Raw genomic sequence first — 14,488 nt, 5'->3', positions numbered from 1 at the left:
CTCATATTGAAAGGGGTTAATCTGGGTCAAAGCCTGAGATGAGACTGTGTCCCTAAAATGATATGTGACCACAGATCATGAATTGTGTTTTTAATTTTGTCATCAGCGTTAAATCCCATCTGGAGAGCAAATACATACTATTGCCAGACTGAGAATGGAAATTGTAGATGACTGCACCTGTTTAGATTGAGTGGTTGAGAAACATTTTTTGCAGTTTCAGTAATATCTTTTTTCCCTGTCTGTGTTTTGCCTTGTAGCCCAAACCAACCAAGGGAAGGATGCGCATCCATTGTTTGGAGAATGTTGATAAAGCCCTCCAGTTTCTGAAAGAACAAAGAGTGCATCTAGAAAACATGGGATCCCATGATATTGTGGATGGGAATCACAGGCTGACTCTTGGCCTTATTTGGACCATTATTCTGAGATTCCAGGTAAACAAATTACTTTTGAGTTCTACATGTTCGTTCTCAGTGGACTTGATCCTCCAAGTTACTGGGGACCTTCTGGCTGGGATGATTTAACTGGGAATTGGTCCTGCTTCGAGCAGGGGGTTGGACTAGATGACCTTCTGAGGTCCCTTCCAACCCTGATATTCTATGATTCTATGAAGTGCTAAGTGTCCCTGAGTCACACTGACTTCAAGGGGAGCTGAGGGTACTTAGTACTCAGCAGGACTTCTCAGGAGCTTACAGAAATGAACAGCGGCTTGCATGATTGATGCCTAAGTTGCGCTACTGATCCATAGCAGGAAGCAAACGAGAACTGTCAGCCTAGGTTTTCTGTCTATAATTCAGGTACTATTTTTAAAAACATAGGTAAATACAAGGCGTAGAGAACAAAATAAACTATCTTATTTTCATTATCAGGGTGTTTAAATATATGACATATAAACACTTAAAATCACTGAAAGTGATTTGTAGAGATTTCACAGTTTAGTCATAACCAATAGTATAAATGTATAAACCTTATTTCTCTTATCTTTCTACTCTTGACAGCCACAAAGTTGTTTAAAATCTTAATATTTTTGCCTTTTATGGCTTTACTTAAAACCATGCAAACAATGAGTGGGAGTATTTTTGGTTCTTTGAATATGTATGAAATACAGGAGAAAAGTTCCCATCTCAGTGGAGTAGAATGTAATTTTGAAAAGTAAATGTCTCTTTAACTTTTAAACTGGTCTGAACTAACAGCTAACTCACAGTTAACTTTTATGGCAGTCACAGTGCTCTTCCCTTTCGTTCCTTATATGTAAGGAAAAGATTTATTGTAAAATTTCTGTGTGTTCTACAGCTATCCTGATACAAAGTCAGTGTAAAATATAGCAGTGCAATATATCCAGAAAGTCTGACATTTTTGAAGTAAAATCTTTTCGGTTTACTTTCTCTTTATGAGGATAAAATGGTCAACTTGCCCATAGGTTACCATCTTTATTTTAAAGTGAATAAAATAGTAGACTTCAACATACTCGACTGTGTTGCTTCTAAAGCCACTGGTTCCACTGAACTCAGTGACAAAACCATGTTGCCTTCGAAGGAACCGGGATCTGTCCCTCAGGTTTCCGTCTCTCAAGATGCTGAGCATCCTCAACTTCCACTGAAGTGAGTTGAGAGTACTCAGAACTTTGCAGGAAGCACAGAAAACCTGGCAAGATTAGGCTATAGCTTTGTATAAAACAGATTTTGTTTTGACAATTTGAATTGGACGTTTCTGGTGAATTTTAAATTGTTTGTCCGTGGACTTTTAAAAATATCTTCTGGTAAATTAAAGGCAAAAGAAACTGTTCATCTTATTTTTCTTCTAAGTGAGTGAACATAAATGACTTCTGCACTGCTGCTCTTTTGCTTTGCTGTTCCTTGGTTTTCTGTGTTGCTTTTGCTCTGGTATTAATTTATTTTATTTCTTTGGAAATGTGCAGAATTAGCTCAGAAATGGTAAATTGATTTCATTAAAACTGATTTGTGAATCTTAGATCCAAGATATCAGTGTCGAAACTGAAGACAACAAAGAGAAGAAATCTGCTAAGGATGCTTTGCTCCTGTGGTGCCAGATGAAGACAGCTGGGTGAGTGTAGATAAAAAGGTTATCTGAAATACTCTTCTTACAGCATTCCGAGTTTTCAATGAAATTGTTTTAAATGTATAAACACGTATCTTCCCTTAAGTGGATTGAACTAAGATAAGGCAATCAACAGAAATGGTAAAATTAATCTTAAAAGCTGATATTTACTAGTCAGTGAAATCTGGCTTACTTATGTTTCTTTCATGTGTTCTACGTGCTAAATATCAGAATCTGAGAATTCAGGAAAGATTACTAGCTCAACACCCCCTTTCCATTCCTGTTATGAGATTGTGATGACACTGAGGCATGTTTGCTACCAGATTTTTTCCCTTAATTTTTTTGTGAGGTCATAGATATATACAATAACTAGCATTTTAACTGTTTCAGAAGCTTTGCCCCAAGTCTTCTCTGTGTTTTCAGTGGAATTTTGGGTCATTCTAAACAATGGTGTTCTGCTTGTGGATCATTAGATTATTATCGTGAGATTGACAAGACTCTGTGGTATATAATCCTGGGCTGCTGGTCCTTCACGTTTTGTTTTAGAAAATATACTAGGAACCGAGAGCTGTTTCCATGAAAGTCCGTGTCAATTTCCCTTTGACTTCAGTGGGAGCAGGCCAAAACGTAGATAGCTGAAAATTGATGCAGTCCTTTTGAGTTTGTGTGTTTGTTGACTAGGATGTTCCATATCTTTTCCTAGAATATCATTGGAACACAAAAGTATTTATCTGAATCCTGCTTTCCTTTCAAGGCAGAATCTCAGAAGACTCTAACATCAAAATAATATAATTTCCTCTCTTTCTGGTTGTGGGGTAGTTGTTGTGGGGTTGCATTTTGGGACGGAGAAGTTGGGTGTTGTTTTTGTGGATGGCGTAGGCTGGGCAAAAGGACTTAATGAAACAAAGATGTTCATTGTAGTCTCAAGAGTGGTGTAATTCTGAGGACTACAATTCTAGTCTTCTGAAAGTCCTAACTGGCAGAAATAGTGTCGCTTTTTATAGGAATTCAGTATTATGCAATGGAATTCACCCTAGATAATGAAAAGAGTTTTAAATGTCAAAGGACTGTAGCTTGTCTCGATTAAATCTTGTTCTGTACGCTTGATTTCGGTGGATTTGGCCCACAGAATATCTTTTGAGGGCTGCAAGGAAAAAGAGTATCAGTGGGAAGACTGTTGCTGCTTCTCTGAAACAGACTCCTTGGTGTCCTGCTGCCTTTGAGGTAGCCACACACATTATTTAGTGCAGGTTTGAATTTGTTAGGCAATTAAAGTTTTGATTTCTTTCACATTTAGAAAGAGGGCTTACATAAACAGAAGTGCTTCCAAAATGCCTTTCACAAATAGTAGCCTTCTTGCTATTAACTGGCTATCCATTATTTATAGAAATCCACTGTTTCTTTCCTTCATGAAACTTGAATGGACGTATAGCAAATTGAGCGCAGTTAAGTAATTCTAGCGAAACTTAGGCCTCTCTTTCAGAGAGTTCACCTGAACTGGGGTTTGCAAACAACCTGAACATTTTTCAGAGACTTTGAAAGTCCATGAACCACTGATCAAATTAATCTTGAATCTGCTCAATCCATTAGGCACAAATTTGACCATCACACTCAAAATCTTGAACTCTTGGTTTCCCCAGCATTTGTGGGGAAAGGTCATTCCTCTGAAACTTTCCGTTCTGCTTCTCCAGCAGTTCCTATCCCTCTCCAATATTTAATATTTCAAGTACCTGAAAATAATAATTTTTCAGCTGTTGAGTCAAGAAGTGACTTCAGACTTGAAGACATCGGAACAATACGGACTGCAGACTGGGCACCACAGAGTAAAATTACTTTTCTAGTTTTTTTAAAAAAGTTGGTTATTATCACACGCGTAGAATGTATATCCTTTCTTTAAGTGTTACAAGGAAAACTGAGATGTTCTTGCCTCTTGCTATTGACATGAATAGAAAACAGTCATTATGATGGTGAAACTTTAGTAGCTGGTTGATAACATCCCTCCCTTATGTTATAATTGTCACTCCTACCACCAGCTTCCACTGACGTAACATGCAAAGCCAGATGCTATATTGATTATGCTCTTTCTGGTTTTTGTTGTGTCAGTTACCCCAACGTCAACATTCACAACTTTACCACTAGCTGGAGGGATGGGATGGCTTTCAACGCACTAATCCATAAACACAGGTATGTCCTTGGAATATTCGCTATAGATTTAGAAAGATGAAAGTGTTGCTGTGTACTCACAATTTTGTAGTATAGTAGTTCGCTGTTTGATTTTTAAATCTGTGGGAGTTGAAGATAGGTTGCAAGAACATTGCAGAGTCCCATGGGCAAAAGATGCAGCAAAATAATCAGACTGTTGTAGCTCTTCACATCATTGCCAGTTCACCCAAGTGGTAGTGTCTGGCATTGCACATCAAAATGGCTACATTTGTATTCAGGAGAATAAATCATACATATGTGATTGTATCACTTTGTGATTGACTACTTTCCTCGCAATGTCAATTCGGTACCTAAATAGACAGCTACTCTTTTCCACATGTGCTACCCGTACTTACCCTGACTAGCACCATTGAATTCAATGGGACTACTTGTGAAGTATGGTGATACTCCGTGTTAGTAAGGTGGTAGCATTTGGCCCTAGGTTAAATGTTCATTAGGAGCTAAACTATACCACTTGTACTCACATTGGTGACTACTTGCACAAGAAAGTGCTCACAAATGTGAGTAAAGGCTGCACAAACCTGGCAGTAGATTATTTGTTTTTTCTTATTCATTTAGGTCACATTCATTCCTGGTAAATTATCCCCATTTTTGTCATGGGCCAGATTGTGCCACCCTGGCACATGCTGTGCAGTACCTTACTGCTTCAGTGTCCCACTGAAAGGGGTACGACTACTTGAGAAATAAAGTACTGGATAATACAAGTAAAGGTGTCAGAATCTGGTCCAAATTCATCCCTGGTGAACTTAGCTCCATAGGTCACCACGGCTATTTTGGGTGTCTCGGATTTATTTTTATTCATTCATTTTAAAGCAACATGCTTGTGTGTTGGGGAAATCAAGGATTTTTCTTATTTTTTAGGCCTGATCTGATTGATTTTGACAAGCTGAAGAAATCAAATGCACACTACAATCTGCAGAATGCTTTTAACCTGGCAGAGCAACACCTTGGTCTCACTAAGCTTCTGGACCCAGAGGGTAAGAGTTCCTACCCTTACAGCATTGGCTGGCTGTATGTGGAGGAATGTCATTCCTTTTTTACAACCCTCCATGCCCCAAGGTGATGTTTTGTGGCAGATTTTTGTGCGGAAGGCAACTGGATGCAGCTCTCTTTCCTATCAGTACCACTCCCTGCATTTTCCTGAGGAGGAGTAGGTAGGACATCAGAGAGATGCTCGAGATGTTCTCTTCTGCAAGGGACCTTCAATCCCAGTTCCCTTCAGTCCCAGTCAAGGATCCCAGGACTCTCATTCTCTCATGTGGCAGTGTTTTGCTGTAACTAGACCACCATACTGGCCTTGTATATAAAACATAAGAACATCCCAGTGAAGAGGCATCTCTATCGTCTGTACAGTAAAACTTTTTCTTTAAGCTAAAATATAGATGACACATTCTTCATAGAATTGTCAGCAGCATTTTTTCAGCCAACAAATGAATATTAGTGTTCATGTGCGGCATGTAGTTTCAAGTCAAAGTAACATTAGAATAGGGAGCTTTATTGTCACAGGACAGGTAAAGGTCATGTCGTCACTGGGAAAGTTTTTTTTCACTGGCTTTCCAATACATCAACATTTCTGCAAGGATTGGAAATAATTTACTCTCCATCTGCACTCGTTAAGGATTCTCCTTAACAAATATCCACCTGGGTTTGCTTGCCTTTGTGAATTCTAAATATGACTGTGGGTGACAGTCTATAACTCCTTGGTGCTGGTGGTTGGAATTTCCTCTCTGTAATACTCTTAATACTATCATAACATCAGTCTTCTAAGTGTTTGACAAAAATTGTGCCTCACAACATCCCTGTGAAGATAGGTGAATATCAGCCTCACACAGCAGAAATTGGAATAGAACCAAAACGTCATGACTCCCCGTCCTTTACTTCAATGACAGTTTGCATTCTCTAAGCCTAATACAAAATATAGCACTTAGTAGTCATGGAGTTCTGTACCTGCCACTACCAAAGAATATGACACTAACTCAGAACCACTGAATGTATTTTAGTTTAGGCACGTAAGGCTAGACTTCAAATGAAATCTGGGAAGCTGAAAGGCCACTGAACCCACATCTCTGAGTCTTACGTAGTGGATTGTCAGCACTGTACGCATTGTTTCAAACCACATATCCCACAGTATACTAAAGTAACTCTTATTTGGTTTTCAGATATCAGTGTTGACCATCCTGATGAAAAGTCAATTATCACCTATGTGGTGACATATTACCACTACTTTTCTAAGATGAAAGCTTTAGCTGTTGAAGGAAAACGTATTGGAAAGGTTTGCAAGCTAAGATTTTATTTGTGATGCAGCAAACTAACTATTCATTTCTAGTGAACGCTTCAGCCCATTGTATATGTTAGCTTTTAATCATGGACGTGAACACTATATATTCCTATAAAATATAGGAAGTGCTTAATCTTTCCTGATATTTCCATCCATATCTTAATAAAAACCATTTAGCTGATATTTTATTTTGCTTGTTAACTTTACATAGATGTGGCTTTCTCCTGCGCAATAACTGCTTCCCACCCCCAAGAGTTTCTCTCTCCCCTTCTTTGCAGCCTTGAGGAGTCCCTTGTTTAAAAAAGCACACATGCTTTCTCTCCCACTTTGCACAGCAGCCACCATCCTTGCACTTGAGACAGACTGAACGGGAATTCTTTCTCAGTCGATCAATCACCACATCCTGCCCCTCAGTTTGCCTGGGATCATGGGAGTTCACTGCAGAGCAGTGCAGGGTCCCCACTCCTCAGTTATCCTATCCCCTGTTGTACTCAGGAATTAGCCATTGATTTGTAAGCTAAGTTCCCCTGCACGGTCTCTTTTACGTAGATGTAGGATTGAAATGCGTTTGAACTGGTCTGGCCTTGTTCCTCAGTTGTTTTGTGCTGCTTGTTCCAGGTGCTTGACAATGCTATTGAAACAGAGAAAATGATTGAAAAATATGAATCGCTGGCTTCTGACCTTCTTGAGTGGATTGAACAAACGATTATCATCCTGAACAATCGCAAATTTGCCAACTCACTGGTTGGTGTGCAACAGCAGCTACAGGCATTCAACACTTACCGCACAGTGGAGAAACCACCTAAGTAAACTCAATCACTCTGCTTTTGTTTTTTTATTAATCTCATCTTAAGAAAATAGCTTAAAAACCTCTGGTATCTTATTTCTATTTAGTCCTGATCTTTCACTCTTTCACTCACCCACACACACAGTAGAACAAGAAAACACTGTGCCATTTGCAAGATCTCAGATACCAGCAGATACTGCCTCGCAGCAACCACTCATAACTACTCATAGTAAAGAACTGCAAGGAGCAATAGAGTATCATTATCAGACAATAATGCCACCATTTATGCATGTCAGCACTGTATAATACATGTACACAGCTAATAATAGTATTTCATTGTTTATCCCAGATCAAGAGCAAGTGTCTCTGGTTTTACAAAACATAACTTTGAATGCTAAAAACTGATGTAACAAGAAACTAAGTCTCTTTAGTTCTGTAAGCTGCCATGTAATGTTATGACCCTGTAAATATGTATAATCAGTTAATGCAGTTTTCATTAATAATAATCACTGTCCAGATGGATTACAGTTGCGGTTGGTTTCATAGTGCCTATAAAATGAGTGTATTTTCTAGGAAGTGCTCTAAAGGCCTGATTCAAAAGAAAGAGTTTCATTGACTTCAATGAACTTTGAATCTAGCCTTAAATTCCTGTGTCAGTAGATTAACTAGGTCAGTTCATGAAATAAAAAATCTGCCTCCCCCCTCCCCGAGGGATTTCAATATATAAAAACAAATCGGCTGACTTTGTGCAATCATTGTGACATTTGAACCAGTTGGTTCTCGTGGGCACTACTCCTGTCCTTCCTGCTTTCACACGCAATGAAACAGAAAAAAAAGACTAATAATAATTGTATTACTGAGCTATGAACAACGTCAGTCCTTCAAGAAAGCACACTTTAGTTCATTAGAAGTGATGAAATATTCATTTTAACCCTGTTTTCTTTTGGGAATTTGTGTCTAGATTTACAGAAAAAGGAAACTTAGAAGTACTGCTTTTCACCATCCAAAGCAAAATGAGGGCTAACAATCAGAAAGTGTACATGCCACGGGAGGGCAAACTCATCTCGGACATTAACAAGGTGAAAGCATAAACTCTGTTTTTTCAGCTTCTTATGTGCATGTCAAATGTTTCTTTTCTTTTAATCTCACTTCCAGCTTGCTAGGGAGAAAACTGTCCCCCGCACCAACCCCATGACCCCTGGATTGACTCAGGGGATCCTGAAGGATTGAGGGGGTAGAATGACTTTTCCTGCAGGGCACACTGGATAACCATTAATGTAGCCTCCAGGCTGCAGCAGCATCTGCAACACTTGCATATGCTCCCTCTGCTGGGGGAAATGGTGACTGGTGTTGTGTAGCTGTAGATCCACTGGCCTTGCTCTGCTTCTCATTAGTCCCGCCCCATAGAACTCACGGGGTATATCTAAGGAGCAGCTGTGATTGTGCTTCCCAGTGCGGGTAGACAGACACGCAGTAGCTTGGCTCAAGCTAGCATGCTAAAAATAGTACTATGGCCCTGGCAGTTGGGGCTAGCCACCTGTGTACAGGTGGTTGGGTGGGATTGTACTTGGGTGGCTAGCACCCTCCCAGTTGCTGTGTAGGCAGGCCCTCTGACAGAAAAGAGAAACAACATTTAGTGATCTCCCTTTCCCCCCACACCCCATTTTCCAGTGCGCTCTACCAGCCATCAAAGCCCCCTGGCAGCTAAAGCAGAACAGAGTTCCACAGTGAATCAAGGGTCTTCCTTGGCCACAGAACAGGGGGCAGGATTTGCCCCATAAGCGTCTCTGTCCTAATGTCCACTATGCGAGAGAGTTAGGGAAGGAGAAGGTTTGTGTGAAGCCACTGGGAACAATCTTGTTGGTTCCCAGTCAGAGTTTATACAACTAGCTGTTACTCAGCTACAGCTGACTGAACAGCAACAGGTCTGACAAGATCTCTTGGGAATAACAAATGACTTCAAACTGTGAGCCTTCCTAATTTGCTTTTTATCATGCTTGGAATTCCCAGAGCAGCTGTTACTGGTGTCTGTGCTTCACTCTGCATCCGGGAGAGCAATAAACTGCACAACTCCCCTGTTTATGTTATGCTCCTGTGCCTGTGAATGCCTAAAATACTTTGGTTTCAGGCAAAGTCACATCTGTTAGGATTTAGAGGAATCTAGGATAGTGTCTGATTAACTGGGGATATTTTTGTTTTTGATGGAAGGATCTGTAATGCTGATTAGCTTGATTTTAATATGTAATTTTTATGGCAATAGCTTAATGTACGTGAACAGCTTTTTACTTTTTAAAAAATGTCTCATGCAACAAACGAAATAGAACCCAGTGTTCTGCTCTTTTTCTAAAAGTCAGACCTTAAAGATCTATGTGCAGAATGATTTAGGAGAGAGAACAGGTGAATCATATTTTCTCTCCCTAAAAGGGAAAGATTTTAGCTCTTTTGAGGGAAGATTAAACACACTTGGATGTACAAATTCAAACCAATTGTTTTGTTTAAAGAAAACAGATTTAAAACAAATAAAGAAAGATCCTCACAACACTCCTGTGAGGTAGGCACATTTGATACCCAGTTCATAGGCAGGTAAATTGAGGAACTGAAAGTGTAAGTAGTTCTGCCTTGGCCACGCATTGGCAGAGGTGGGTATAAAGCCTGACAGTCCTGTGCTCTTTCACTAAACAACATGGACCAAATTCGTCCCTTATGTAACTGCTTTGGCCACAGTGAATTTACATCGGGAATTAATTTTAGTCCACAGTATTGATTTCATGCAAAGTTGATGTGATTTCTCAAAGTTCTTTAAAAATGTGAATCTAAAGAATATGATGATTCATTTTTTTCATCTCTTCAGGCCTGGGAAAGACTGGAAAAAGCTGAACATGAAAGAGAACTGGCACTGCGAAATGAGCTCATAAGACAAGAGAAACTGGAACAACTTGCACGCAGATTTGATCGCAAGGCAGCTATGAGAGAAACTTGGCTGAGTGAAAATCAACGTCTGGTTTCTCAGGTGGTGCTTTCAGAACTATTTGTATGACTAAACTTATCACCGTGAGTAATCATGGGATACAGTTTCTGCGCGCAATGCGTGTTCCCTACTTCATGCTAGGTGCCCTACAGTTTGTGCTGTGTGTGTTAGACTCCCTCTGAACTAATTCGGCAAGTCTAGACTCAGTAGAAAACTATGCAGGAATGTCTCCCCAGTATTCACTATTTCCATGAAATGGAAAGACCAAGTAAATGGCTAGTGAATTCAGTGGAATTACACCAGGAATGAACTTGATTCATTGACATTAGAGGCAGAAAATGCCTGTGAGGTCCCTTTGCCACAAGGCCAATTCATGATTTTCCCAGTAGTATATCTGCTGTTTTTATCAGTGGATGTATTTTCAGAGTATTTTGAAGCCACCGTTGTTAGCAAATTTGTTTTGAATAATCAAAAGTAACATTACGCAGCTTTGTTTGAGCAATAGCATTTTTGATGCACAGGCATTACTAAAATGAATTTTGTGCATTTACAGGATAACTTTGGTTTTGACCTTCCAGCCGTGGAGGCTGCCACTAAAAAACACGAGGCCATTGAAACAGACATTGCTGCATATGAAGAACGAGTCCAGGCGGTGGTTGCTGTTGCAAAGGAACTTGAGACTGAGAATTACCATGATATCAAACGCATCACCGCAAGAAAAGACAATGTTATACGCCTGTGGGAGTACCTGCTGGAGCTACTCAGGGCACGTAGACAAAGACTGGAGATGAACCTTGGTCTGCAAAAGATATTCCAGGAAATGCTGTACATTATGGACTGGATGGATGAAATGAAGGTAAATGTCACCAAGATAAGATGATGGCAGGAAACTGCTGCTGTTACAAATTGTGCATGTCCTTTATCTGTTTGAATTATGTTTCTTTTAAACATGTCAGGAGCCAAATGTTCAAAAGCAGGAGCTCCCCATTCATGTACATCAGTTCACTTCTTTATAGACAATGCTGGACTCTTTTTAAAATATAAAATGAAATCAGCTACAAAAAACCCCCAAGTCCTTCTCTCACCTTCTAAACAAAGTAATATTTTATTTATGCTTGTCTCTGTTTGGGGAAGGCAGATTTACATTCAATGCAGTACTCATTCTGGGCCAAACCCTTTATGCAATGCACATGTGGGTGGAAGGAGATAAGGACCTCTCTTCCTCAGCTGTGCAGCTCTCATGAGAGCCAAGAAGACTTGCAGCTGCTGTGCTCAAGAGAACACGCAAACTGTTTCCCACCTGTCTTTGGGCTGGGGAGAAGGGCAGGGCCATGGCTCCATCCATTCTTCCTTACCTGTCAGCCAGCAGAGCTGACTGGCTGTGCAGAGGAGTGACACTGCACCCCCCTAAGGGCTGCAGTAGCTGTGTGCAGTGCCCAGGAGCTAAGGGAGGCAGAAGGTCTCCCAGTGCTCCCCTAGGCAATACAGCTCTGCACCCTCCCCAACACAAGACTGTTTCAGTGGCACAAGGAAGCCCTTTTTGCGTAATAGAGTTTTGAAAATATAGAGAAAATATTGGCCGAAATATATTGTCACCAGTGTAAATCTGTAAAGGCTCTATGTAAATTACTGGTATCACTCCAGATTTAAACCAGTGTACTGAGAGCAGAACTTGGCCCATCATATGTAAATATTGCTCATTCTATGCTTATAAGTGGCATAAAAGTGCTCTACTGGCTAAAAAAAGAATTAAAAAAAATAAAAACGCAGTCATGAAAATGCTACTTGATGCTTGGGGTCTTATATCTGTAAAGGAGACCTTTACCGTGTAGCCAGTTGCACTGCGGTGAGAATCTCTAGTTCTGTGCTTTGGTAGGTGCATGAAGTAGATTGTTTTAATAGTGACTAACTCAGCGCTTTTAACTTGCTTTCTTTGAGCAGGTGCTTCTGCTATCTCAAGACTATGGCAAGCATTTGTTAGGGGTAGAGGACCTGTTACAGAAGCATGCACTGGTGGAGGCAGACATTGCCATTCAGGCTGAAAGAGTGCGGGGAGTCAATGCATCTGCTCAGAAATTTGCCACAGATGGAGAAGGTAAGTTGTAGTTTTACTTATGTGTTAGGTTTGAAGAGACAATAATTTTGGTTACATATTTATTGAGCTTCATTAGCCGTATAATACACATTGGGCTAAATTCACCAGCGTAAGTGGGCCCATCTCCATTGATTCAAGTTGGATTTACTTATGCCAGAGGTAAATTTGGCCAGTTACCGTCTCAGAATTCATCATGGCACTGTATTTTGCATGGCATTTCACACTAGTAGCTAGCAGATTTTGTAACTTTTTACCAGTCATTCCTTTTGCCTTACAATTTCCCATTTCACCTCTTTCTAATGGTTACAATTCAAGTTATTGGATCTGACTCTGATCTCGTACACAGTAATGTAAATCAAGAGGAATTTCACTAAGTTACACTAGAGTAAAACTTCCCCGTTTTTGTACTGCAATTTTGCTCCTGAGTTCAGTAGGGTAAATCCAAAGTAATTTATCTGAATTCACTGAGAATACTCAGGATTTACACACAAATAACTTAGAGTGAGGTTTGACTGGTACTCCTTAAACACTAGTCTTTTAGTGCACTCGGCTACTCTGTGATGGCTACTCTGCGAGCATTAAGAGTCCTGGGTGCTCTAGTTTTACAGGTAAAAATAAGTGAGATTGAACTCTAATACATTTCCGTCTGAACAGGTTACAAACCATGTGATCCACAAGTTATCAGAGATCGTGTAGCTCATATGGAGTTTTGTTATCAAGAGCTATGCCAGTTAGCAGCCGAACGCCAAGCTCGCTTGGAAGAATCCAGGCGTCTGTGGAAATTCTTCTGGGAAATGGCAGAAGAAGAGGGCTGGATCAGAGAAAAGGAGCAGATCTTGTCATCTGATGACTATGGGAAGGACCTAACTAGCATTGTCCGTCTCTTGAGCAAGCATAAGGCATTTGAAGATGAAATGAGTGGCCGTAGTGGCAACTTCCAGCAGGCAATAAAAGAAGGTGAAGATATGATTGCTGAGGAGCACTTTGGGTCTGAAAAAATTAGAGAGAGAATTAAGGATATGCGAGAGCAATGGGCTAACCTGGAGCAGCTGTCTGCCATTAGGAAGAAACGCCTGGAGGAAGCCTCTCTTCTTCATCAGTTCCAAGCTGATGCTGATGATATTGATGCATGGATGTTGGACATCCTCAAAATTGTCTCCAGCAATGATGTTGGCCACGACGAGTATTCTACTCAGTCCTTGGTCAAGAAACACAAAGATGTTGCTGAAGAGATTGCAAACTATAGGCCAACCATTGACTCACTGCATGAGCAAGCAAAAGCTCTGCCTCAGGAACATGCCGAATCTCCAGATGTTCAAGGCAGGTTGTCTGGAATAGAGGAAAGATACAAAGAGGTCGCTGAACTGACACGGCTCCGTAAACAAGCTCTACAAGATACCCTTGCTCTATATAAGATGTTCAGTGAAGCAGATGCTTGTGAACTTTGGATTGATGAAAAGGAGCAGTGGCTTAACAATATGGAGATTCCAGAGAAGCTTGAAGACCTGGAAGTGATCCAACACAGGTGAGAATAGAATTGTGAGGAGGTCCTGTTGTATATCAGCTACCTGTGTGCCTCACTCTAGTCTTATCTTGTCTGTGACTGAGGGTTCCCAATGCCTTTATGATCTTTTTTTCAGATTTGAAAGCTTAGAACCAGAAATGAACAATCAGGCATCCCGTGTTGCAGTGGTAAATCAAATTGCTAGACAGCTGATGCACAGTGGTCATCCAAGTGAAAAGGAGATCAAGGCTCAGCAAGACAAACTCAATACAAGGTAGGTTAATGACAGATGACATGTGGAAACTTGAGATTAGAGGACATGGTTAGCGTTGTTTCTTTTGTGTTTCTGTATATTTTATATATATGTTTTTGAAACTGGCAGGGTCTGATTTTCACCTAGTGAAAACTGACGTAGTTCTGTTTTTTTTTTAAAAATTCTGCCTCTCTCTTAGGGCCTGATTCAAAGCCAGAGTTGTTCCATTGACATCAATGGACTCTGAATTAGGCCCTTAGTACTGTAGCTATAAATCTGTGATAATATGAAGATTTAATGTACTAAATATTTTGTTGTAAAAATC

The 14,488-nt window shown here is 40.2% G+C and overlaps 1 protein-coding gene across 4 annotated transcripts in view; it reads left to right on the top strand.

Moving 5' to 3' along the window:
* The window catches only part of SPTBN1 (spectrin beta, non-erythrocytic 1), a 212,043-nt gene that overhangs the window by 131,813 nt on the left and 65,742 nt on the right, over positions 1-14,488 (top strand). For 3 of the 4 annotated variants that reach the window (XM_037895873.2, XM_043543804.1, XM_007072399.4), the window contains 12 exons: positions 258-431; positions 1,970-2,061; positions 4,159-4,239; positions 5,140-5,255; positions 6,438-6,550; positions 7,175-7,362; positions 8,305-8,422; positions 10,195-10,353; positions 10,865-11,167; positions 12,253-12,406; positions 13,061-13,931; positions 14,047-14,184. In XM_037895873.2, coding sequence (XP_037751801.1) covers positions 258-431; positions 1,970-2,061; positions 4,159-4,239; positions 5,140-5,255; positions 6,438-6,550; positions 7,175-7,362; positions 8,305-8,422; positions 10,195-10,353; positions 10,865-11,167; positions 12,253-12,406; positions 13,061-13,931; positions 14,047-14,184 — 2,507 coding nt within the window. Of the gene's footprint in view, positions 1-257; positions 432-1,969; positions 2,062-4,158; positions 4,240-5,139; positions 5,256-6,437; positions 6,551-7,174; positions 7,363-8,304; positions 8,423-8,686; positions 8,696-10,194; positions 10,354-10,864; positions 11,168-12,249; positions 12,407-13,060; positions 13,932-14,046; positions 14,185-14,488 lie in introns of those variants that run through there. The other variant, XM_043543805.1, reaches the window with a different exon arrangement.

Source organism: Chelonia mydas, chromosome 3 (genome assembly GCF_015237465.2).
Source record: "Chelonia mydas isolate rCheMyd1 chromosome 3, rCheMyd1.pri.v2, whole genome shotgun sequence".
In the NCBI taxonomy this organism is placed as follows: Eukaryota; Metazoa; Chordata; order Testudines; family Cheloniidae; genus Chelonia; species Chelonia mydas.
Note: the sequence above shows the minus strand (reverse complement) of the source record. Positions and strands in the feature narration are given on the sequence as shown.